This window comes from Rana temporaria, chromosome 4, assembly GCF_905171775.1.
Source record: "Rana temporaria chromosome 4, aRanTem1.1, whole genome shotgun sequence".
In the NCBI taxonomy this organism is placed as follows: Eukaryota; Metazoa; Chordata; class Amphibia; order Anura; family Ranidae; genus Rana; species Rana temporaria.
Genome location: NC_053492.1, coordinates 257,148,855 through 257,170,205, shown reverse-complemented (window position 1 = coordinate 257,170,205; position 21,351 = coordinate 257,148,855). Strand labels below are relative to the sequence as shown.

General features: G+C 39.3%; 1 protein-coding gene across 2 annotated transcripts in view; it reads right to left on the bottom strand.

Annotated features, from left to right (window-relative positions):
* Positions 1-21,351, bottom strand: part of GRIK2 (glutamate ionotropic receptor kainate type subunit 2) — an 843,393-nt gene that overhangs the window by 72,322 nt on the left and 749,720 nt on the right. For both annotated transcript variants that reach the window (XM_040350159.1, XM_040350160.1), the window contains exon 15: positions 9,878-10,103. In XM_040350159.1, coding sequence (XP_040206093.1) covers positions 9,878-10,103 — 226 coding nt within the window. The remainder of the gene's footprint in view (positions 1-9,877; positions 10,104-21,351) is intronic.

The window sequence follows — 21,351 nt, the reverse complement described above, 5'->3', positions numbered from 1 at the left end:
CCATGTTTGTGCAACATTTAAAAAAAAGGGAGAAAGTGCAATTAAAATACAATTCAGTGCAAGAGAGATCAGAGGGCACTGCTCATGAATGTTTACAGTCTAAAAGGGAAGGTCAAGTTATACAAAAGGTAATAATTGTGAGGGGTGAGAATATAGAGAAAGTAAAACTACAGTTTATTATGTTTATAGGCTTGTCTGCAGAGATGAGTTTTTAAGGATCACCTAAAGGCAGACAAAGTAGGAAATAGCAGGAAGGGTTGGGGGTAAGGAGTTTCAGAGAATGAGAGAGGCTCATGAGAAATCATGGGGGACGAGCACAGGAGGGGGTGACAAGGGAAACATAAATGTGGAGTACTGGAAGGAACAAAGAGGACATTTTGGTTGATATTTTGAGACAAGGTTGGTGATATAGCTCAGTGCAGAGTCATGGATGGCTTTGTTTGCTGTTAGTAGCATTTTTAATTTTATTGACAGAGAGGGTAACAGACACAGACATGTTGGTAAGGTGGATGAGTCTGTAAGCTAAATTTATGATAATCTGAAGGGGGGATAGCTTATGTAAAAGTTTGCCAATGAGGAGGAAAATGCGATAGCCAAGGCAAAAACCAGGGGGTGAGTTAGTAGCTTTGTGGTGTCATTGGTAAGCAAGGGAACTATTTTGTAGATGTTGCAAAGGTTAGGGTGGCAAGATTTGAACAGTAATTGAAAGTGAGCTGAAAGGAGAGGTCAGGGTCCAGGATTACACATAGCACCCCTGGCGTGAGGGAAGAGACTGATGTATGTGCCATTGATCATAATGGAGAAGTCAAAGAAGGGGGCAGAAAAATGTATAAGCTCAACTTTGGTAAGACTAATGCCGCGTACACACCATCACTTTATGTGATGAAAAAAAATGACGTTTTTAAAAACGTCACTTTAATTGACTGTGTGTGGGGGAAAACGTCGTTTTATGTCTTGTAAAAAACGACCAAAAAAAATTGAAGCATGCTTAAATTTTATGTGTCGTTTTTCAAAAGTGCACTTTTTACTTCACAGAAATTGACCGTGTGTAGCAAAAAACGTCGTTTTCTAAGACGTTTTTTCATCCACGCATGCCCAGAAGCTCCTTATGAAGCAAGCTTCAATGGTAAAACGTGGTGGAACGTAACCTCACTTTGCTAGATCATTGTGAGAAAACGATGGTGTGTAGGCAACTTCGTCTTTGAAAATTGAAGTTTCAAAAACGTCATTTTTTACTTCACAGAAAGTGTCGTTTTTTTTCATCACATAAAGTGATGGTGTGTACGCGGCATAAGTTTTATAAAGTGGTGTGACATCTATTGATTAGGTGATTGAGAGTGCAGAGAAGTAGAGAAAAATCTTAGCTGGCTCAGGGAGGAGGTGTAGACAGAAAATGGGACTATTAAAGGGGGGCCTTAATGAAAGCGAAAGGTGAGAGGAGGAAGTAAAACTGACACATAAGTTGTGATGATATAGGTAAGAGGGGAACCAACAGACAGCATAGTCATGAAGGCTAAGGGACTGGATTATTTTTTTGAGAAGATGTGGGTGGTAAACTACATCAAAAGAAGTGGGCAGTTTAAATGTAATGCCGCATACACACGGTCGGAATTTCAAATGAAGAACAAATGTTCGATGGGAGCTTTTTGTCAGAAATTCCAACTGTGTGTAGGCTCCATCGGACATTTGAGCTTGTTCTCAAATTTTCCAACAGCAAAATCCGTTCTCGTAAACTCTGATCGTGTGTGGACAATTCCGACACACAAAATTCCACGCATGCTCTGCATCAAATACGAGACGGAATCGCTCGGTGTAGTAAAACTAGCGTTTGTAATGGAGATAGCACATTTGTCACGCTGTTATGGACTGAAAAGCACAAAGCTGGATTGAATTGTCTCTCACCAAACTTCTACTAACACGACTAGTATTGAACTTCCCTTTAATAGTGCCGTTTCCGACAACATTTGTGCAACCGTGTGTATGCAAGACAAGTTTGAGCCAACATCATTGGGCAACTTGCAAAGGAAAGTCAATACAGCTGAACCGTTCTAGCTTTCTCCTCCACTGGTGCTTAGAAGGCATTTTCAATGCACTTTTAGACTTTTTTTCTTTAATAAAAATCATATACTGCAACTGGTTTTGGACAACATGTGATTCCTCATTTAGGGCAATGGTATTAAATGATCTAATAATTAAATACCAATTTAACTTTTTGTATCAACAAAATATACAATGGACTAATGAATAATATAACTAGGAAAGTTTACTCCTGAAAATTACATTTTAAAAACTTTAACACATTATAAGGGTGCAAGAAAAAATATTTAATATGCAACTAGGATGTCATATGAGCTGTCATAAGGTTTACCAAATGATTCATAAGATAAGTAAAATAGTGCACCACTTGAAGGCTAATCCACCCTCCAGTGTTGAAAGAGTAATTCCAAAAGGCTTTCTTTTTTTTATCTTGGTCTTTCCACCCTAGAGGAGAGATGTGGGGTCTTATAGAATCCACATTTCTCCATAAAGAGGACCTATCATGCACCATTCCTATTACAAGGGATGTTTACATTCCAAAAAAAACCGTAAAGCCTGCTCATCCCCATGTGCTCACGCACAGAAGCAAACGCATACGTAAATAGCGCTCACATATGTAAATGGCATTCAAACCACACATGTGAGGTATTGCCGTGAGAATTAGAGCAAGAGCATCAAATCAATTCTAGTCCAAGACCTCCTCTGTAACTCTAAACTGGTAACCTGTAAAAAAAAATGAAATGCTGCAAAAAAATGAAAATGAGTTTGAAAAATTGCTGTGCAAATACAGTGTGACGTAAAAAGTTGCAATGACCACCATTTTATTCACTAGGGTCTCTGATAAAAAAATATATTATATTTGGGGGTTCTGAGTAATTTTCTAGCAAAAAAATATGATTTTTACAGAAGAGAAGTGCCAGAATAGCCCGGTATGGAAGTTATGGGATGGGGGGAGGTATGGGGTTAATGTATTCTCTGAATTAAGGTAAAAAACCCTTCTGTAATTAAAATCCCCCAGCCCCCTGATACTTACCTGAGCCCATTATTAATCCAGCACTGTGCCCAAGAGCAGCAGCTCTCTCTGCTCTCTCTCTCCTCACTGGCCATGGAGGCAGCAGTGGGAGCAATTAGCTCCTTTGGCTACAAATCACAGCCTGTGAGGAGAGAGCAGGGAGTGGGACCAAGCTGTGCTGTGTGTGTCTTTGGACACACAGAGTGCAGCTTGGTATTTAGCCTGCATGAGTGCCTCTTGCTCTGGGGGCACTCAGCAAGGGGGAGGAGTCTGAGAACTCAGAAGGGGAGAATCAGGGCTGCTCTGCAAAACCATTGCTCAGAGCAGGTAAGTATAACATGGTTGTTATTTAAAAAAAAATCCCTTTACAATCACTTTGTGTGTGGGCTCAAGAGCATTTTTCACGATCTAAAAAATGGGCATTAAAAATTTCGAACATGCTCTATTTATTCACTACGTTTTTAACGTTGTCGTTTTTAAGGTTATGAAAAATGGTCGTGTGTGGGCTTTAACGACGTGAAAAAAACACGCATGCTCAGAAGCAAGTTATGAGACGGGAGCGCTCGTTCTGGTAAAACTAGCGTTCGTAATGAGTAAGCACATTCATCACGCTGTAACAGACTGAAAAGCGTGAATCATCTTTTACTAACACAAAATCAGCTAAAGCAGCCCAAAGGGTGGCGCCATCCGAATGGAACTTCCCCTTTATAGTGCCGTTGTACGTGTTGTACGTCACTGCGCTTTGCTAGAGCATTTTTTTTCACGATCGTGTGTAAGCAAGGCTGCTTTAATGATCGGGTTAAAAAAAAATTTGTTTTTTCTAGACCCTTAAAAACGTAATTTTTTAGAACCCAAAAAATGATCGTGTGTACGCGGCATAAGACAAAAAAGACATTCAAATATTCATCACAACATTTAGAGAAAATCTTTCCAAATGGTTTACTTCACTTTTCTTGAGTGTGTTTCTGAATCCTATTGTTATTATCTCACATGCACAGTGCCATATAGCTAGGTCTGTGCTACTGAATATATGTAGTTGTCACCTTCCAGTACATTAGTATGTGAACCTGTTTCTGCCAGTACGTAGCATCATTTCAAGCTGGTTGAACAACAGTTGGGAGACCTCCCATCATCACTGATCTTCTCTCCAGGTCTCCATCACAAAGATCATCCTCAGGGCCCCCTACAACTGAACTTTGATGCAAAAATTTTCTGGAGGTATCTTTATTAATAACGTCATAACACTGTACATAATTCCACCAGGACTCTTATTGGACACTTTCTTGATAATAACTGTTTGTACATTGGATGTACAGGTATGTACTATTATTAATCTTTTCCTACTTAAAGTTTGTAAAAGTTCCATACTGGTGTGCATCTATATGCTTGTGGTTAATGTTATAAGCTGGTTGCACTAAATCCTCTGCTCCCAATTACTTTGATTAGATTACTATTTAACTACTTGCCGACCAGCCGCGTGGTCGGCTCTGCTGGGCGAGATCACGTAGATCTGTGTCATCTTGCCATTCAGCCAATAGGGCCCCCCGCTCGCCCCTGACGCCGACGCACATGCCCGAGAACCAGGAGCTGTGTGTGTAATCAGTCATTTCCCCAAGTCAGTCCACCCCCCCCCTTCAGTTAAAACACACCCAGGGAACATACTTAACCCCTTCCTCGCCCCCTAGTGTTAACCCCTTCCCTGCCAGTGGCATTTTTATAGTAATCAATGCATTTTTATAGCACTGACTGCTATAAAAATGCCAATGGTTCCAAAAATTTGTCAAAAGTGTCCATAAGGTCGCAGTACAGATAAAAATCGCTGATCGCCGCCAATACTAGTAAAAAAAAAATATTAATAAAAATGCCATAAAACTATCCCCTATTTTGTAAACGCTATAACTTTTGCACAAACCAATCAATAAACACTTATTGCGATTTTTTTTACGAAAAATATGTAGAAGAATATGTATCGGCCTTAACTGAGGAAAATAGTTTTTTTATATATTTTTGGGGGACATTTATTATAGCAAAAAGTAAAAAATATAGATTTTTTTCCAAATTGTCGCTCTATTTTTGTTTATTGCGCAAAAAATAGAAACCGCAGAGGTGATCAAATACCACCAAAAGAAAGCTCTATTTGTGGGAAAAAAAGGACGCCAATTTTGTTTGGGAGCCACGTCGCACGACTGCGCAATTGTCAGTTAAATCGACACAGTGCCGAATTGCAAAAAAGTGGCCTGGTCTTTGACCAGCAATATGGTCCGGGGCTTAAGTGGTTAATTTGCCAGAAAGGGAATCCCATCTGTTTACAGAGGCCCTGTTTGGAAGGAGACGCTGCCAACATTTTATCAAACCCACTCTTCCGCTTAGCAAAGGTTCTGATTTTCTTATTTACCTACAGGGTTAGCACAATATCCTATTTGGAGAGGGCCATTTCTCATAACTGCCCCCATAAGCAATTATTTATTTTAAGACAATTATATTTTTTTATATACTGTACATTAAGGGTTTTTTACCCATTATTACAAGATTTTGAAAGGTAAAATGTATACAGTAAAGAGAAAGCTTGCAGGGTCTTTTGAAGCTTGCTTTAAGCCCAATAGAGTACATACATGTTCATAACCAGAAGTGAATATTGACTTACAGGTATCTATGGATTTTGAGCGGATTTTGAGCAGATTCTGAATGCCCATGTTAATGCACTGTTTTGCGCAAGCAGCATTCATACCCAGAGGCAAATTGTTTGGATAGAAATTGAACAGATATCTACTTGTATATATGGTCTCATTCAGATGGGTGCTGGCACCTATACTGCATGCACAGAGCGTGTGTTTTGGCATTTGCATTTACCCCCAGCTGTTTACGGACAGACTATGGAGGTGGATGCAGATGCATGGGCTGTACAGACACAATTGCATCTTAAAAAATTGACAGCTGTGCAGGAATCAGGAGATGATGCATAGTGCCAAACACAGACAGTGTGTGTTTGGGGGCTGTACACCTTTTCCTGCATAGCTGTCAAATCCTGACATGTGACTGTGCAGCTGCTGCTTCAGCATCCACCTCCAAGCAGCTGGGGGCAGGTGCAGACAGCAAAACAAATGCCTCTTGCACACAGAATGGGTACCTGTGTCCATCTTATATATGTCTATAATATATGTATAGAACGTTAGGCTTTCATGGAGAATAAATATATATCTACTTTACATGTCTATATAACTATATGTTTTCACAGAGATTGAACAGAGATCCAATTTGTAGCATTTATATATATGTAAATTTATTTTTTCCAACCCTGTAATATATTTATTAATACAAATTATGTTAAACCTTAAGCTATAGCTCTAAAATAGTTTATATTTGGAAAAAAAAAAATATTAGTTTAGAAAGTCTTCTAGACATGCAAAATATTGAGTATTCTCCATATTTATAAATACTAGGTGTTAAACACTATCATATACAGTGGGAATGATGTGAGGCTTAATTTCACAGTACAAAGCACAAATTGCTTGATTTTTTTGTGATCAGAGACACAGCTCAAAACACCTGCAGGCTGCATTAAAAATGCTGCATTTCCATCTGCTATAGTACACAGGGAAGCTGATTTATACTGTGACACCAGAATGAGTTTTAACCCATTTCTAGCAAATTGCTTTTTGTTTGCTCCTAGGGATAGATTAAATTAATGGCGGATCAGGCATTTATTAAGCTTCATGGAAACCATTTCACTGTTTCCTGCATTTATTGAAGACAATTTATTCTGCCAGTGCTGAGTACATATGAGAGAATCCACGTATAACCCAGAAAAAAACAAACAAAAAAAAACAACATTTTAAACATTTACCATTAACAGACATGTCGAAAAAAGCAAATGAAGGATTTCCATATGCTTTGTCTAAAACTTTTTTTGGACATGGTTTATGATTTGGCACAGTTTTATGCATTAAAGCTGAAGTCCAGGCAGACAGCTGAATACACAGTTGAAATATGAAAATGTCAACTGTGTTGCCTGCCAATGGATTTATCACTCTGCTCAGCTAATCTTTTGATATAGGCATATTTGACAAAAAACATAGACCAACTTTTTCCACTTACAGTTAAAACCTATTTCCAGGCATTCACAAGCCCCCTTCCCATACGTTACACCATCCTCCTTCTATTAATCCATTAAAATAATGTATACACTCTAATATTAGGGAGGCGACATACAGCACCATACACATTGGTTATGTGGTATGGGGTGTTTTCCAAGTATCTGCTTCTGCAACTCTGAGCCGATCCAGTGTAATCTCACAACTATCCATGAGGCTAAATAACTTTTGTTGTTCTTTGGATTGTGAAGGGGAATGCAGTTTTATTAATAGTATCTCTCCCCTTTTTTTCTGTTGGGGTTGTTTATGTATATTTTATTAAGCTTATTCTTAATTTAGTATATATGTGTAAAGTGATATACGCATTCTTCTCCTTTTTTAATATGAGTGGCATTTTATTGGTGTTTTTATGAAAAAAAAACGAGTGAGCAAAATGCTAATTTCTATTGTCTTATGAGCATGTAACTTGCACTGACCCATCCACCCATCACCTGAACTGCTGATGACGATTAGAGGTCCAGTGGAGTTTATAAGGCTTATTCCTGGAAGATCAAGCAGAGGGTGTGCTAGAAATGATTGATTATACAACAGCACATTTGGACCTTTTTTGTGAGGGTCAGTATAATAGGTTGAGAGCATACCCTGTATTGGTCACTGCAGCAGAGGTGTTTTTTACTTAAACATATTTTCTGAAGTTGCTGCAAAAAAAGTTTTTTTCACTGCAATTATTGATTTTTTTACTTTTCACGTGCAGAGACTGTACTGGACTCACATAATAACATTTTGGTTTCTTTGTACAATTATGTTATTTGCATATATTCATTGGGTTTCACACATATATGTGATTTAAAGTGTTTGTTATGCCCATATGGTAGCCATGATTAAGGTCTAAACGGATGAAAACATGCTGTCATGTTTTATGGCTGTACTTCACTGTTTTATTAAAATGATAACCATTCTGCTGTCATTCACCGTGGTGCCTGCTTTTTTCTCCATGGTCTATTCCGATTGCGCAAGCCAAGAAGCGCTATTCAATGATTTCCTGCTGTTTCCTGGTCCTCCAGGATTTATTTTTTTCTAAGTGGAGAGTTGGGTGGGTTGTATTTAGAAAAACGCAAATGCATGCTCTGGAACCCACTTTTCGGTAGTTAATGCTCAAACAGAAGGGGTGGGTATGTAACAAACAGCCCTTGTCTGTCCAGGGAAGAGTTGTGGATGGAGTTTTCCTACTGCCTAGGTTGTAGAGTTTCATAAGATAAACTGGTGGCAGTGATGGGTCCCTCTAGTATTGGCCATATCTTTTCCCCCACCAGGGGCAACATTTGTTTTTCTTTGGGCTTAATAGGGGCTTTGTGTGTTGGACTGCAAACATTCTGAGATGGAACATGTCTGAAGGTTTGAGCAGACCCAGTGTCATCTCACAACTAGACAGGAGGCTTAAAACCATTTAATGTTTGTTGACTGTGAAGAGACTTACCCCTGCAAGGGAACATCTTTTGTTTGTTTTTGCTGCAGCAATGATGATAAAATGTAAGCAGAAAGCCCTTCATACACACTTTGGCATCTGGATTACTTCTCTGTGAACTCGTTAATTAAATATGATCACTTACACTATGTATATACACATATACATATACCTATATACATATTTTATTAAGAGATCAGGTTTATAAGCAGTGCAAAGCGTACTATAGGCAAATGTTACTTTGCATATATTTTGGACATTCTGGTTACATTGTTGGCTTTTCATATTCTTTTACCACTAGGAGAATTATGGAACCTTATTTTATTTCCCATTTAGGCAAGCTGATTCTTACACTGATCAGTTACAGTACACCCTTGCAAATTGCTATGTTCTCAATCAATTAGAGTCTCTTCTTATGCCTTTGATGAATTGGCAGACTTGTACCAACTGCACTGAAGAGCTTTCATGAAAGACTTGGTTTAGCCTTTGATGAATGCTTTTTACAAGTGACAGAACAAAAAGAATTTGAATATAGATAATGCTTTGAAATAATAATATGAGTTCCCAACAGGCGTGGCTTTATTCCACAGCATATGATATTTAATAAATTATTTGATGTTGGTGTAAAAATATACAGAGAAAACATCCTACAACAATAATAATTAAATTTGTAAATGTTTTGCTAAATACTATACATAAAATTATGTAAGAACATGTTTTTATTCAATGCCTGTCATGTTTAATAAATATAGAGAAAAATGGAGAAGCAGGATAATAAACCCAATAATAAGATGCCTAATTTTAACAATAATTTCACAAATACAAATTTAACAAAAAAAAAAAATGAAATTAGCTTTTATTGTGTTTGAACTTAAGAACTCAAGTTACCTGCATAAACCAATGCTATCCATTTAGTTGCAAAAACCATATCAGGGTTTATACTGTTTGATAGGAAAAACTAATAGTGACAACAAGAGTCACATCAAACTTAGAAAAATGTTTCTATGTATAAAATACAGTATGCCTAAAACCCATTATATTAGAAATACATTTTTGAATTGAGACACAATTATATATATGCAATTTTTTCCTCCTAAATAATTAATAATTTAGTGTAAAGTTGCCCACCAAGGTTTGTCAGTATTTAGGAAAAAAATTAAGGCTATATCCATTTAGAAAAACATATGTTTTAACTAAAAAAAATGATTTTTTTTTATTCTTGTGCCAGCTAAGATAAATGAACAAAGACAAAATAATTGACACAATACATACCCATGGGAGTTCCAACACCATAACCTTTTGAATCTATAAGGCCTCCAATCTGTGTCAGGTTACAGTTGCGCTGCGTGACAAATTCAATGGTTGTTGACTCCATTAGAAAGGCATAATCAGAGGTGAGTACACGCTGAATACCTTCTTCATTATTTTTGACAAGCACCGACTGGCTCCTGCTATTCATGAAGGCCCACATCTTTTCATAAGTTGGAATTTTGGATTTCTGGAAAAGAATACAAGTACCCTTTTAAATCAATATGCAACCAAAAAGGTAATAGGAGGAGTAAACATAAAACCTGCGTTTATACAGAAAGATTTTTAATACTGCACTGCTGAATAGAATAAAATAAAATAACAAGACCTAATAACATTTATTTGAATAGGATAAAAATATTGTATAATTGTTAAAGCACTTGGAAATCAGATGAATATATCATATGAATAAGAATTTTCACCAGACCTGAATACATATAACCTTAATATCATTTTTTTAAATTGTTGGTGAAATTAAAATTATTTATGATGGAGTTTAAACAGGGACAAAAAACATAAGACTGTGTGGAGGGGTTAACAAAATACATATAACTTCAACCTTAAATCATTACTAATTAAATATAAAATACAGCTCATGACATTCAAATGTAATGTAATAAACATGGTTATTTAAATGCATTGACATAATTACAGTTGAACAAGTGCACCTATTGAAAGGCTTATGTAAAAAGCACAAATACATTTCTGAAGAGATAAATTCAAATATGGCTGCAAATCATTGTAAGCAATATTAGAAAATAAATTAGGAGTATAATGCGAATATGAAAAGGAAACTTTTATGTTTTTAAGTAATTTTTGTAAAGATTATGAGTTTTTGAAATTAATATCTTGTATCTGTTTTTTTTTAAATGTATTTGCAATCTTTGCTTCATTTACTACAGATTACACACACAACACAACATTGGTGGGACATTATGGGTTTTCAAAAGAGAAAGCACAGCATAGGATGGGTAAATAAGTAAATTTGAACATGATCTGCTGGGCTCTGTAAAGTGACACTAAAGGTTCACAAAAAAAAACATGCCATACTTATCTCCACTGTGCAGTTTTTTTTTGCACAGAGTGGCCCCAATCGTCCTTTTCTGGGGTCCCACAGTGGGTCTCGCAAGTCCTCCCTGCAAAAGCTAACCCCCTCTGGGAAGCTCTCTCCTGAGGGGGTTACCTTTTGGGCGTGCTCCTGTGTCATACAATCGGTGTCCATAGCCGCCGATTGTATGACTCGGCCCCACCCCCAGCAGCCGCGTCATTGGATTTTATTGACAGCAGCGGGAGCCAATGGCTGTGCTGCTATCAATCTATCCAATGAAGAGCCGATCAGCCACGGGGAGAACAACGTGGGATTGTGCCCTCGGAAATTCGGGGCTCAGGTAAGTAAAACGGGGCTCGGAGGGCTGGAAACTGCAAGGTGTTTTTTCACCTTAATGCATAGAATGCACTAAGGTGAAAACACATGAAGCTTTATAACCTCTTTAACTTAAACCAATATTATAGTTGTGTTATATTTATGTACTGACTATTCAAGGCTGCATTTAAATCCTAATACTCAAAACAGAGTCACTGCTATGAAACACGGGGGGCCAGATTCAGGTAGATCTGCGGCGGCGTAACGTATCGCATTTACGTTACGCCGCCGCAAGTTTTACGGGCAAGTGCTTGATTCACAAAGCACTTGCCTGTAAAGTTGCGGCGGCGTATCGTAAATCCCCCCGGCGCAAGCCCGCCTAATTCAAATGATCTGGGTAGGGGGCGTGGATCATTTAAATTAGGCGCGTTCCCGCGCCGAACGTACTGCGCATGCGCCGTCCCTAAAATTTCCCGACGTGCATTGCGGTAAATGACGTCTCAAGGACGTCATTGGTTTCGACGTGAACGTAAATGGCGTACAGCTATATTCACGGACAACTTACGCAAACGACGTAAAATTTTCAAATTGCGACGCGGGAACGACGGCCATACTTAACATTGGATACGCCACCTAGGGGGCAGCTTTATCTTTACGCCGCGTATCTCTTACGGAAATGGCGTAAATTTACTGCGACGGGCAAGCGTACATTCGTGAATCGGCATAACGACTCATTTGCATATTCTACGCCGACCGCAATGGAAGCGCCACCTAGCCGCCAGCGTAAATATTGCACCCTAAGATACGACGGCGCAGGCTGTCGTATCTTAGGCATGTTTAAGTGTATTTCAGTTTGAGAATACACTTAAACATACAAGGGGCTTAGATTCGGAGTTACGTCGGCGTATCTGCTGATACGCCGGCATAATTCTTTGAGAATCTGGCCCAGGGTGTCTGGAGCAGTATAACACAGCTTTTGGCTGAAAAAAAGTTGGACTTGTCTTAGAAATTTAATTAACAACTCTACTTTTGTTTAAACATTGATATATCAGATGCAATTCCTGCCATAGCAATTTTATAATTTAATCTTACTTTCAATTTTCAGTCCACATGTTTTTTTTAAAACTTCCCATTTCTTTTTCACTAAGAATTCCAGCAGTTTTCTTTTAATTTTAGCTTTTAAAGCCAGTTTTAAAAGCATTACCTTAAACAAAGATTGTCAACCTATTTACCAAGATGTTGGTAGCACGTCCAAATCTCTTAAAGCATCCTTTAGCTCCAGTCCAGAAGTGATAAATAATAGGAAGTTTGGCTGTAGTTTTGATCAAAACCTCTAAAAAGACTTTAGCAAACTTTAGCCAAAACAAGAAAATAAACAACTGAAACATAACGCTGTTAGACCTTTTATTAAAAATACGTATTGACCTCACACTGGCATTAAAAATATTTTGTCAAATAGATATTACAATGATTTTCTAAATAAAATTGATTAAATTAAAGAAATGCAGAATCCAGGAATAATTTTGGCTCTAGCTCAAGTAAAATTATGTAGCTAATGCTATTTATCAAGATGAAAGACAAATTCAATTATTTTTTTGCATGAAAATTGAATAACACAACATGATTTCCATGTAAACAATACTATGGTGAGTACATTAAAAAAACACTGGCTCTGTAAAAATTGTTACTTCTACCTTATTTTGTTTTTATTTACAAAAATGGGCTTAGTTGAATGTGATGACATTTGAAAAACAAAATCTTAAGCACTGTACACATGATCGGTTTGTCCGATGAAAACGGACTGTTTTCATCGGACAAACCGATCGTGTGTGGGCCCCATCGGTTTGTTTTCCATCGGTGAAAAAAAATAGAACATGTTTTAAAATGTTCCTATGGATAAAAAACGGATAGAAAAAAAAACGATCGGCTGTGTGGAAGTCCATCGGTCAAAAATCCATGCATGCTCAGAATCAAGTCGACGCATTCTTGGAAGCATTGAACTTAATTTTTTTCAGCACGTCGTAGTGTTTTACGTTACCGCGTTTTGGCACGGTCAGATTTTTGACTGATGGTGTGTAGGCAAGACTGATGAAAGTCAGCTTCATCGGATATCCGACGAAAAAATCTATCGGACTAGATTCCATCAGATATTCGATCGTGTGTACGATGCTTAAGAAATCAAAATAATTGCTCTTTATTATTATCAAAACACTGTGTTAACTATCAGTGCAAATTATGTAAATCACATATAGTAAGCAGAATGGAGCAGTATAAAGTATATAATGTGCAACATAGGGGGTCATTTACTATAGTGTTGCACGCTAATTGTGGCTAAAATGCCATAATTGCAGTTATTAGTGCTAAAATGAAATTCACTATAGCGCTGATGCAAAAATAATCCCAAAATTGTATTTACTATAGCTCCCAGAAAACAGATAGCGCCCAAATCCTTACTCTTGTTAGCACCTGGAGAATTGCACATGGAAATAATTTTTAGAGCATGATATGATTGCCTAAATGGTACTGAAGTATGCAGTATATTTTTTAAAGATAACCTGCTTTTAAAATGTGTGAAAAATTGATTTCTACACTTAAATATCTTTAAAAGTCAGAGAAGAGATACATTTCCTGTCTCTTTACAACTAGGTGCCAGCACAACTGAGCATGTTCAGATATGCAAACTACTCTCATTTTTACTCCTATGGCTTTTTTACCAAGAGTTATAGTAAATACCAAAATGAGCACTGGGTTAAAGAGCGTTTTTTTGGGAGTGAAAATGAGAAATATGTAGGCCAGTGCAAGTTTCAGCCATTGATTATAATGGTACAATTGTAACTTCCCCAACAAATCCTTTTCATATTGAGATAAAATGTATCTTTCTCTCAAATAAATTGTCCTTGCAACAATGTTGCTTCTTCATCATCTATTTTATTTTTAAGAATGCTAGGATGTTTTCATGTTTTGGTAAAATATTTTTTTCTTTGTCAATTTGAGCCCAAAAGAATTTGATATGTGTACCAACATCAGAAATCAAAATGTAATTTGCAAAAATCGGAGGGTAACAACACTATTCTACCCTCAAACACCAATAACCACCAAATATCATAGAATAAATCAAGAAGAATAACTCCTGACTAATGTTATTCCACCACCTATATGTTCACAGAAATGCAGTATATGTGTATTTACTGTATGTGTAGGAGGGCTCCGCATGTGGCAGCTCAGTGGCTAATGGGATAGCCCTTCTGCTTAGCAGCACTGAGGCTCTGGGTTTGAATACCAAACATGCCACTTCATGTAGAGAAGTTGTCTGATCTCCCTTTGTTGTTAAACATAACTCCTGACTCAGGTCCTTACATAAATTATGTCTAAATTTTGTATTTACATGTAGGAGGGTTCCACCACCATTGCAAATGATGTCATATGTTTTCCATGGGCAAGCACTCTAATCAGCCTTAACATGTCCCCACCAGTACTAATTGTAGCCTCTTACCAAGCCCAAACCAACAAAATGACAGCTATTTAGCGCTCAGAATGCTGACAGTAATCAGCCATAATCAGACTTCAAAACAGATGGTTGTTCAGTGTCTCCCTGACCTTCCACAGTACATCTGCATTAATTAACTTCTTGCACCCCTGGGACTTAGGGCAGTTTGACACCACAGAGATGCAGCATAAAAAAAAGTGTCCGCATAATGGCTAATGGGTTAGCGCTTTCTGCCTACCAGCCCTGAGTTTCTGAGTTCAGATTCCAATCCTGCTACCTGGCTAGATGTTTGTGCATTGTGGTCATGGGCATCCGCTCATAGGGTTAAGGGGGGGCGAGTGACCCCCCCTGGAATCGGCAAGAGTCTGCCATGCTCGCATCTGTAGCTGTGCTGACTCTCTCTGTGTTTGTGTGAGTCGGCTCCACAGCTGTTGCAAGATCAGTGTCACGGAGCTTACAGAGCTCTTTACTGCCACCTCTGGCCGCTTCCTGTATGTGCGCCCTTGTGTTTGCTTTGCTGCCTGTAATGTATTTTCAAAGGGACATGTGGAAACAGGACTTGGGAGAAGGAAGACCACAGTGACCTTACAAGTGGGGGCTGTGAGTACAAGTGAAGGGAGAAGGCTGTTTGTGTACAGGGGGGGGGGGGCTGACATATATACAGATGAGGGGGGCAGCTGAGTACATACAGGTATGATCAGTGAAGGGGGGGTGCCAGATATAGGAAAGATCATATCATCTGTCCTGTCCTGTATACAGCTATATACACCCATGTTCCTTCCTGTATTCCTCCATCATCACTGACTGCAGATATACATCATCTGTCCTGTATATAGAGCTGTATATACCCACCTTCCTTCCTCTATATACCAATACCATCCACCCCTTCTATATACACATACTGTACACCCTCTGTATTGTACATTTGATCAGCACAGTGATTCTGCATATCATGGGCACATGCCTGCGCTTTATGGGATAATGGCTAAGCCCCTCCCCTTCATGACATTGTCAAAGAAGCGGAGCATAGGTGAAATTATGCCCCCCACCTGGAAAAAGTTCTGCGGACGCCCATGGTTGTGGTGTTAAAGTTTTTTTTTAATAGTACAATTTTTGATGGGTTTCACATAATGGAACCCCAATAAATCACATTATAAATCAAGCAAGTGTGGGTTTGCACTAAATCTAGAATGGGGTGTTTTGGCCCAGATATGGATGTCTAAGTTTGTGAAATTCTATGAGAATACAGGAAAAGCCTGAGTACCGGTGTGACGTGGGTCTGAAGACAATTGCTGTGGATGTTACAGCAGTTGCTGTCAATGCTGAATTAACAGGTCAGTGATATATTCGCTCTCCAGGATTGTGTGTCCGTTTACTGAGACTAATAAAAAAATAAAAATAAAAAAATTGTGTATATTGGGTTACAAATTGATATGTTTTTTTTGTGGGTTTTGGGGGTGCATAATTCCTGTCCCTCACCCCACTAAGTCTGTTTGATTGCTTCTAAATCTCACATGTTAGACTTACAACTGCTATTTAATTTTTAGATGCAAAGGAAGGATTCTGCTAATTCATTCCTGCTGTGTGTGTCAATGTAGTTTGTGTGCTGCCTTTTTGGCTTTTGTATTCATTTTGTCTGTTTTTGCTTATGATAATTCTGCCATGTAACTTTTTGGGGGTTTGGGGCGAGGACTTCTGATCAAAAAAAAGGTTAGTCCCTGCTTTTCTAATGTGATTTGTTTAATGTTTCAACATTTTTGTGTCATACCATTGTAGATTGTAAGCTCTTTTGAGTAGGGCCCTTCTAACTAAATTGTCAAATGCTGGAGCATCATTTCCATGGCTTTTATTTTGGCCCAAGTACATTAATGTACCAAATGTTTATACTAACGTTGAAATAAAGAGTTAATTGTTTTTTGCAAAGTTAGATTTTTGCAGACTCAAAATACATATTTTAGAAGTGCAAACAATTCATACCCCTTCAAATCTGTATTAAATCTAGTTGCATACAAAAGTATTTGGTTGTGCAAGTCCTTGAGTAGGAAGTGTAAAAATATATATTATTTTAAAAAGGGGCGGAATCTCTGGCGGAGGTCTTTCGGATGACCATGCCCCATGGCTATGTAAGAGATGCCAGACAGCAGGTGACAACACAACGGAGGAACACAGTGTCGAGGAATAACACAGCAGCGGGAGAAGAAGGGAGTGGCAAGAAAGACGTCGGCAGGAGATGATGACGGTGGGAGTGATGGCGACAGGAGAAGATGGTGACAGAGACAGCACAAGTAGAAGATGGCAGCAAGAGACACGGCTTGGGGAAGAAGATGGCTTAGGGAGATGATGGCTCAGAGCTATTTTACAATAATAGACTTGTCAAAAACCGTCTCTTGTATTTTTTTTACATTTCACTGCTTTTTTGGTTAATGGGTAAGGGGTACAATATAGCCGATAACCAGTCACATAGGGGGAGGCAGAATCTGGCGGCCCCCTTGTCAAAGGGGTCTTCCAGATTCTGAAAAGTCACCAACTACAGACCCCTACAACCCATATCGAGGGCATGTGGCCTGGTGTGGTTCAGTAAGGGAGGGTGCTCACTTTGCATGGGGGTCCCCCCCGAATCCATATTAGACCCAAAGAGCCTGGTGAGTTCCTGGGGGGTGGCCCTATGCCGTTTTTTTTTCTCAAATTTTTTTGTACAGTATTTTTTTGTTTTTTTGTACAGTCATACTGTTGACAACTGATGACTCATCAGTTGTTAAGGACACTTCCCGGTCCCTTGTGTAGCAACAAGCTATATACTGTAAAAAAAGCACAAAGCTTACATCTTAATCAGCAGCAAATGCTGACAATAGGCAAATGCCTAATAGCCAATGCCACATGAGCATGGTTGTTACCATAATATTATTTGCCTCAAATGCAAAACATTATTGTATGGAATGAAAAGCATCAAACATTAGTAATTGTATCTTCTATGCATAATTGTGCTCAAGCCATGGGTTCAAGCCATGGATTTAAATCCCACTGATGGTATCACCTAGTGAAAACTTGCATTGTACTCAGCAGCATAATTAGTGAATGCACATCAGTTTGGTTGATTTCATGATTTTTACTCTTCAAATGCATACAATGGTATATAAGTATTCAATAATATTATGGTGTGGAATTCCAAAAATCCAGCTATTCAAAAATCAAGACAAAAAATGGTGTGCAGTCCCCCCAATCCATACCAAGCCCTACAGGTATTATATGGATTTGAGGGGAACCCCACTCCAAAATATAAAAAATATATATGGTGCGCCCCCCCCCCCCAAATCCATACCAGACCATTATCTGAGAATGCAGCCTGGCAGGTCAGGAAAGGGAGATGTGGACAAGAGTCTGGTTAGAGACTGGTTACATGTTACATGTATTGACTTACAAAGAAGGTCTAGGGCTAGAATTATTTATCTTGCTCTAACATTCACAACGACGCCTCACGTGTGGTTTGAAAAACCTTTTCATATGTGGGCAGGACTTACGTATGCGTTTGCTTCTGCGTGCAAGCACACGGGGACATGGGCACTTTAAAAAAAATATTGGTAGTTTTACTATTTTTTTACTAAAAAAAAATAGTTTGACACTTTAAAAAATAAAATACAATTTTGATCACTTTTATTCCTATTACAAGGAATGTAAACATCCCTTGTAATAGGAATATGGCATGATCGATTCTTTACAGTGAGATATGGGGTCAATAAGACCACACATCTTACCTCTAGGCTGGGAAGCCTAAAAAAAAAAATCTTCCCAGCCGAAGCAGCGCCGTTTGTTTGAATGCATAACATGTCATAACATCACGCCTGGTCTACGACGATCATAGAGACTCCGGCAACCATCTGGTCCACCAGAAATCTCTATGGTAAACATCTGGGGCCAGCGAAACCATTCTCCGTCTCACCAATCACAGCGGTGGGTTGGTAGAAGCACCAGAGGGCAGTGGGAGGGGGGATGTCCCCTCTCGATGCCCGTAAGAACAAGCTAACCAGCCGCTATGATCTTTCTTATGGTGTAGGGAATCACCGGCTGAAAAAGACAATATCTGAATGATGTCTGTAGCTGCAGGCATCATTCAGCTATACCCGCACACAGCCCAGACAAAGCCCAGAACGTCATATGACGGCCAGCCATCGGCAACTGGTTAAGATAACATTAAAAACTCAGTTTGGCAGGGAGAAGCTATTTTAATTATAGCAAATATCCCTTAACCACTTGCCTGCTGGATACTTTTACCCCCTTGCTGTCCAGGCCAATTTTCAGCATTCAGCACTGTCACATTTATGACATTTTTATAATTGTTTTCACACAAATAGAGCTTTCTTTTGGTGGTATTTACGGTAATCACCACTGGGTTTTTTATGCTTTGCTAAACAAAAGGAAAAAGAAAAATCCAACAGTCTTGAAAAAACTATCAGCTATCATTGGGCACAGCTGACCACGTGGTGAAGGGCTGCTGTGTTTGGCCCTTTTCCCCAATCTGTGTTCAGTATTATCACAGATGGACGTCTATGGACGCCCTCCCGGGAACGTAAGCCCCCACTGTAGTCATCTTTCAGCTATAGTGTGATCGTGAAGTTGTTATTTACGATGATTGGATAATGCATTAAACCTGCCTGTGAAGTGCCACATCTGTATGCAACCTACTACAGCAAAAAAAGCATTTACAATTACAAAAATGCAGTTTAAATTGCTGGGAAATTACAGCTTCTGGAGGCTTACCTCTATTTGTAAACAACAGGGTTGGGAATTCCCTTCATCTATACTAGACCCTTATCCTAGACAAGGGTCTAGTATAGATGTTGGCCCAGTATATATGTATATATGTGTGTATGACTGTGTGTCCCAAGCGTTTTGAGATCCTACGGGGTAAATGACTGTACCAGCCAGGAAGACACTGGCTGCAAAAAGCGCCTAGAGGCGATTCAGTTGGCATGTGTAGCACTATACAAGTCACTATGCATTCACTCATTAATTTCTGGTCCCCCTAAAATACATACTAGATCCTTATCTTTGATAAAGGTCCAGTCCAGTATGGATATTAAGAGATACTTCACAAAAAAAAGCAAAAAAAATAGTGTGCCCCACGCCCCTAAATTTTGTACCAAACCTTTCAAATCTGGAATAGATGTTTTCCATGCATACAAACAAGAAAAAATCATGGGATCCCTACAAAATCAATACCATGTCCTTATACAGACACAAAGCCTGACTGGTCAGGAAAAAAAGTGTGATGAGTATGTGGCCCACATCCTAAATCACACCAAGCCATGTGCTTTTAACATGGCAACATGTGGGAGTAGTTGTTGGAGGGGGGCACCTGAGTTTTTCATCTAGTCAATATTTTAAGTAATGTTTAATTAGAAGGCCATATTCTTGAACATACAGCACTGGCTACGTGCCTCGGGCTCCAAGGGATTTTTCCTATCCCTGGATGCTGAGAAGGCGTTTGACAGGGTGGCCTGGGACTATATGCGGGAGGTATTAAAAGGTATTGGTCTCATGCCCCGCATGGCTACGTATATCAACGCCCTATATTCCAATCCCTCGGCAAGGGTGAAGACCAACGGCCTCCTGTCAAACGCCTTCTCTATCGGTAATGGAACGCGGCAGGGCTGCCCCTTATCCCCCCTGATATTTGTTTTGACGCTGGAACCCCTCTTGAACAGACTGCGTAGCAACCCGGACATTAGGGGTGTGCCCATTGCAGGCAAAGAATTCAAGGTAGCCGCTTTCGCGGATGACATTCTGCTATCCCTACAGGCCCCCAGAATCTCCCTGCCCAATCTATTAAAAGACATACACCAATTTGGAGAACTCTCGAACCTAAAAATAAATTACTCTAAGTCGCACGCTTTAAATGTCTCTCTGCCCCCACAGGAAGTTACTCACTGCCAGGAATCTTTCCCGTTTCAGTGGAAGGAGACTGCAATCACTTACCTTGGAATTTGAATCGCCAGAAAAATGGAAGACCTTTATAACTTGAACTTCTTGGCGGCGCTCTCTAGGGCTCAGAAAGACCTAAAAAGACTGGGCCAACCTGAATATTTCTTGGTTTGGCCGAGCGGCTTTGATCAAAATGATAGTGCTTCCCCGATTACTATATCTGATGCAGTCAATCCCTATCCATCTCCCTCCCTCCTTCTTTGCGTCTTATAGGAGAGCATGCACAGCTTTCCTGTGGAACGACAAACCTCCACGCATCAAATACTCACGTCTCACTCTCCCCAAAGATCTAGGTGGAATTGGCCTACCAGATTTCCACAGATATTACCTCGCATGCCACTTGACAAGAATTGTGGACTGGAAGATACACCATTTGGAGAAAGCTTGGGTCACCTTAGAGAGACACTTTGTTCATACACCCACACACGTACTCCCTTGGTTACCAACCCGTCACTGGCCCCAATCACTTAAAGCCCACCCGCTGATATACCCCTCCCTTGCAGCCTTCAATAAAGCAGTCGCTCAGTATAAGATCTCCTCCCACTTAAGTCCATTGACGCCCTTGAGAGGGAATCCGGACTTCTCTCCAGGAGACTCTACATTCCTCCG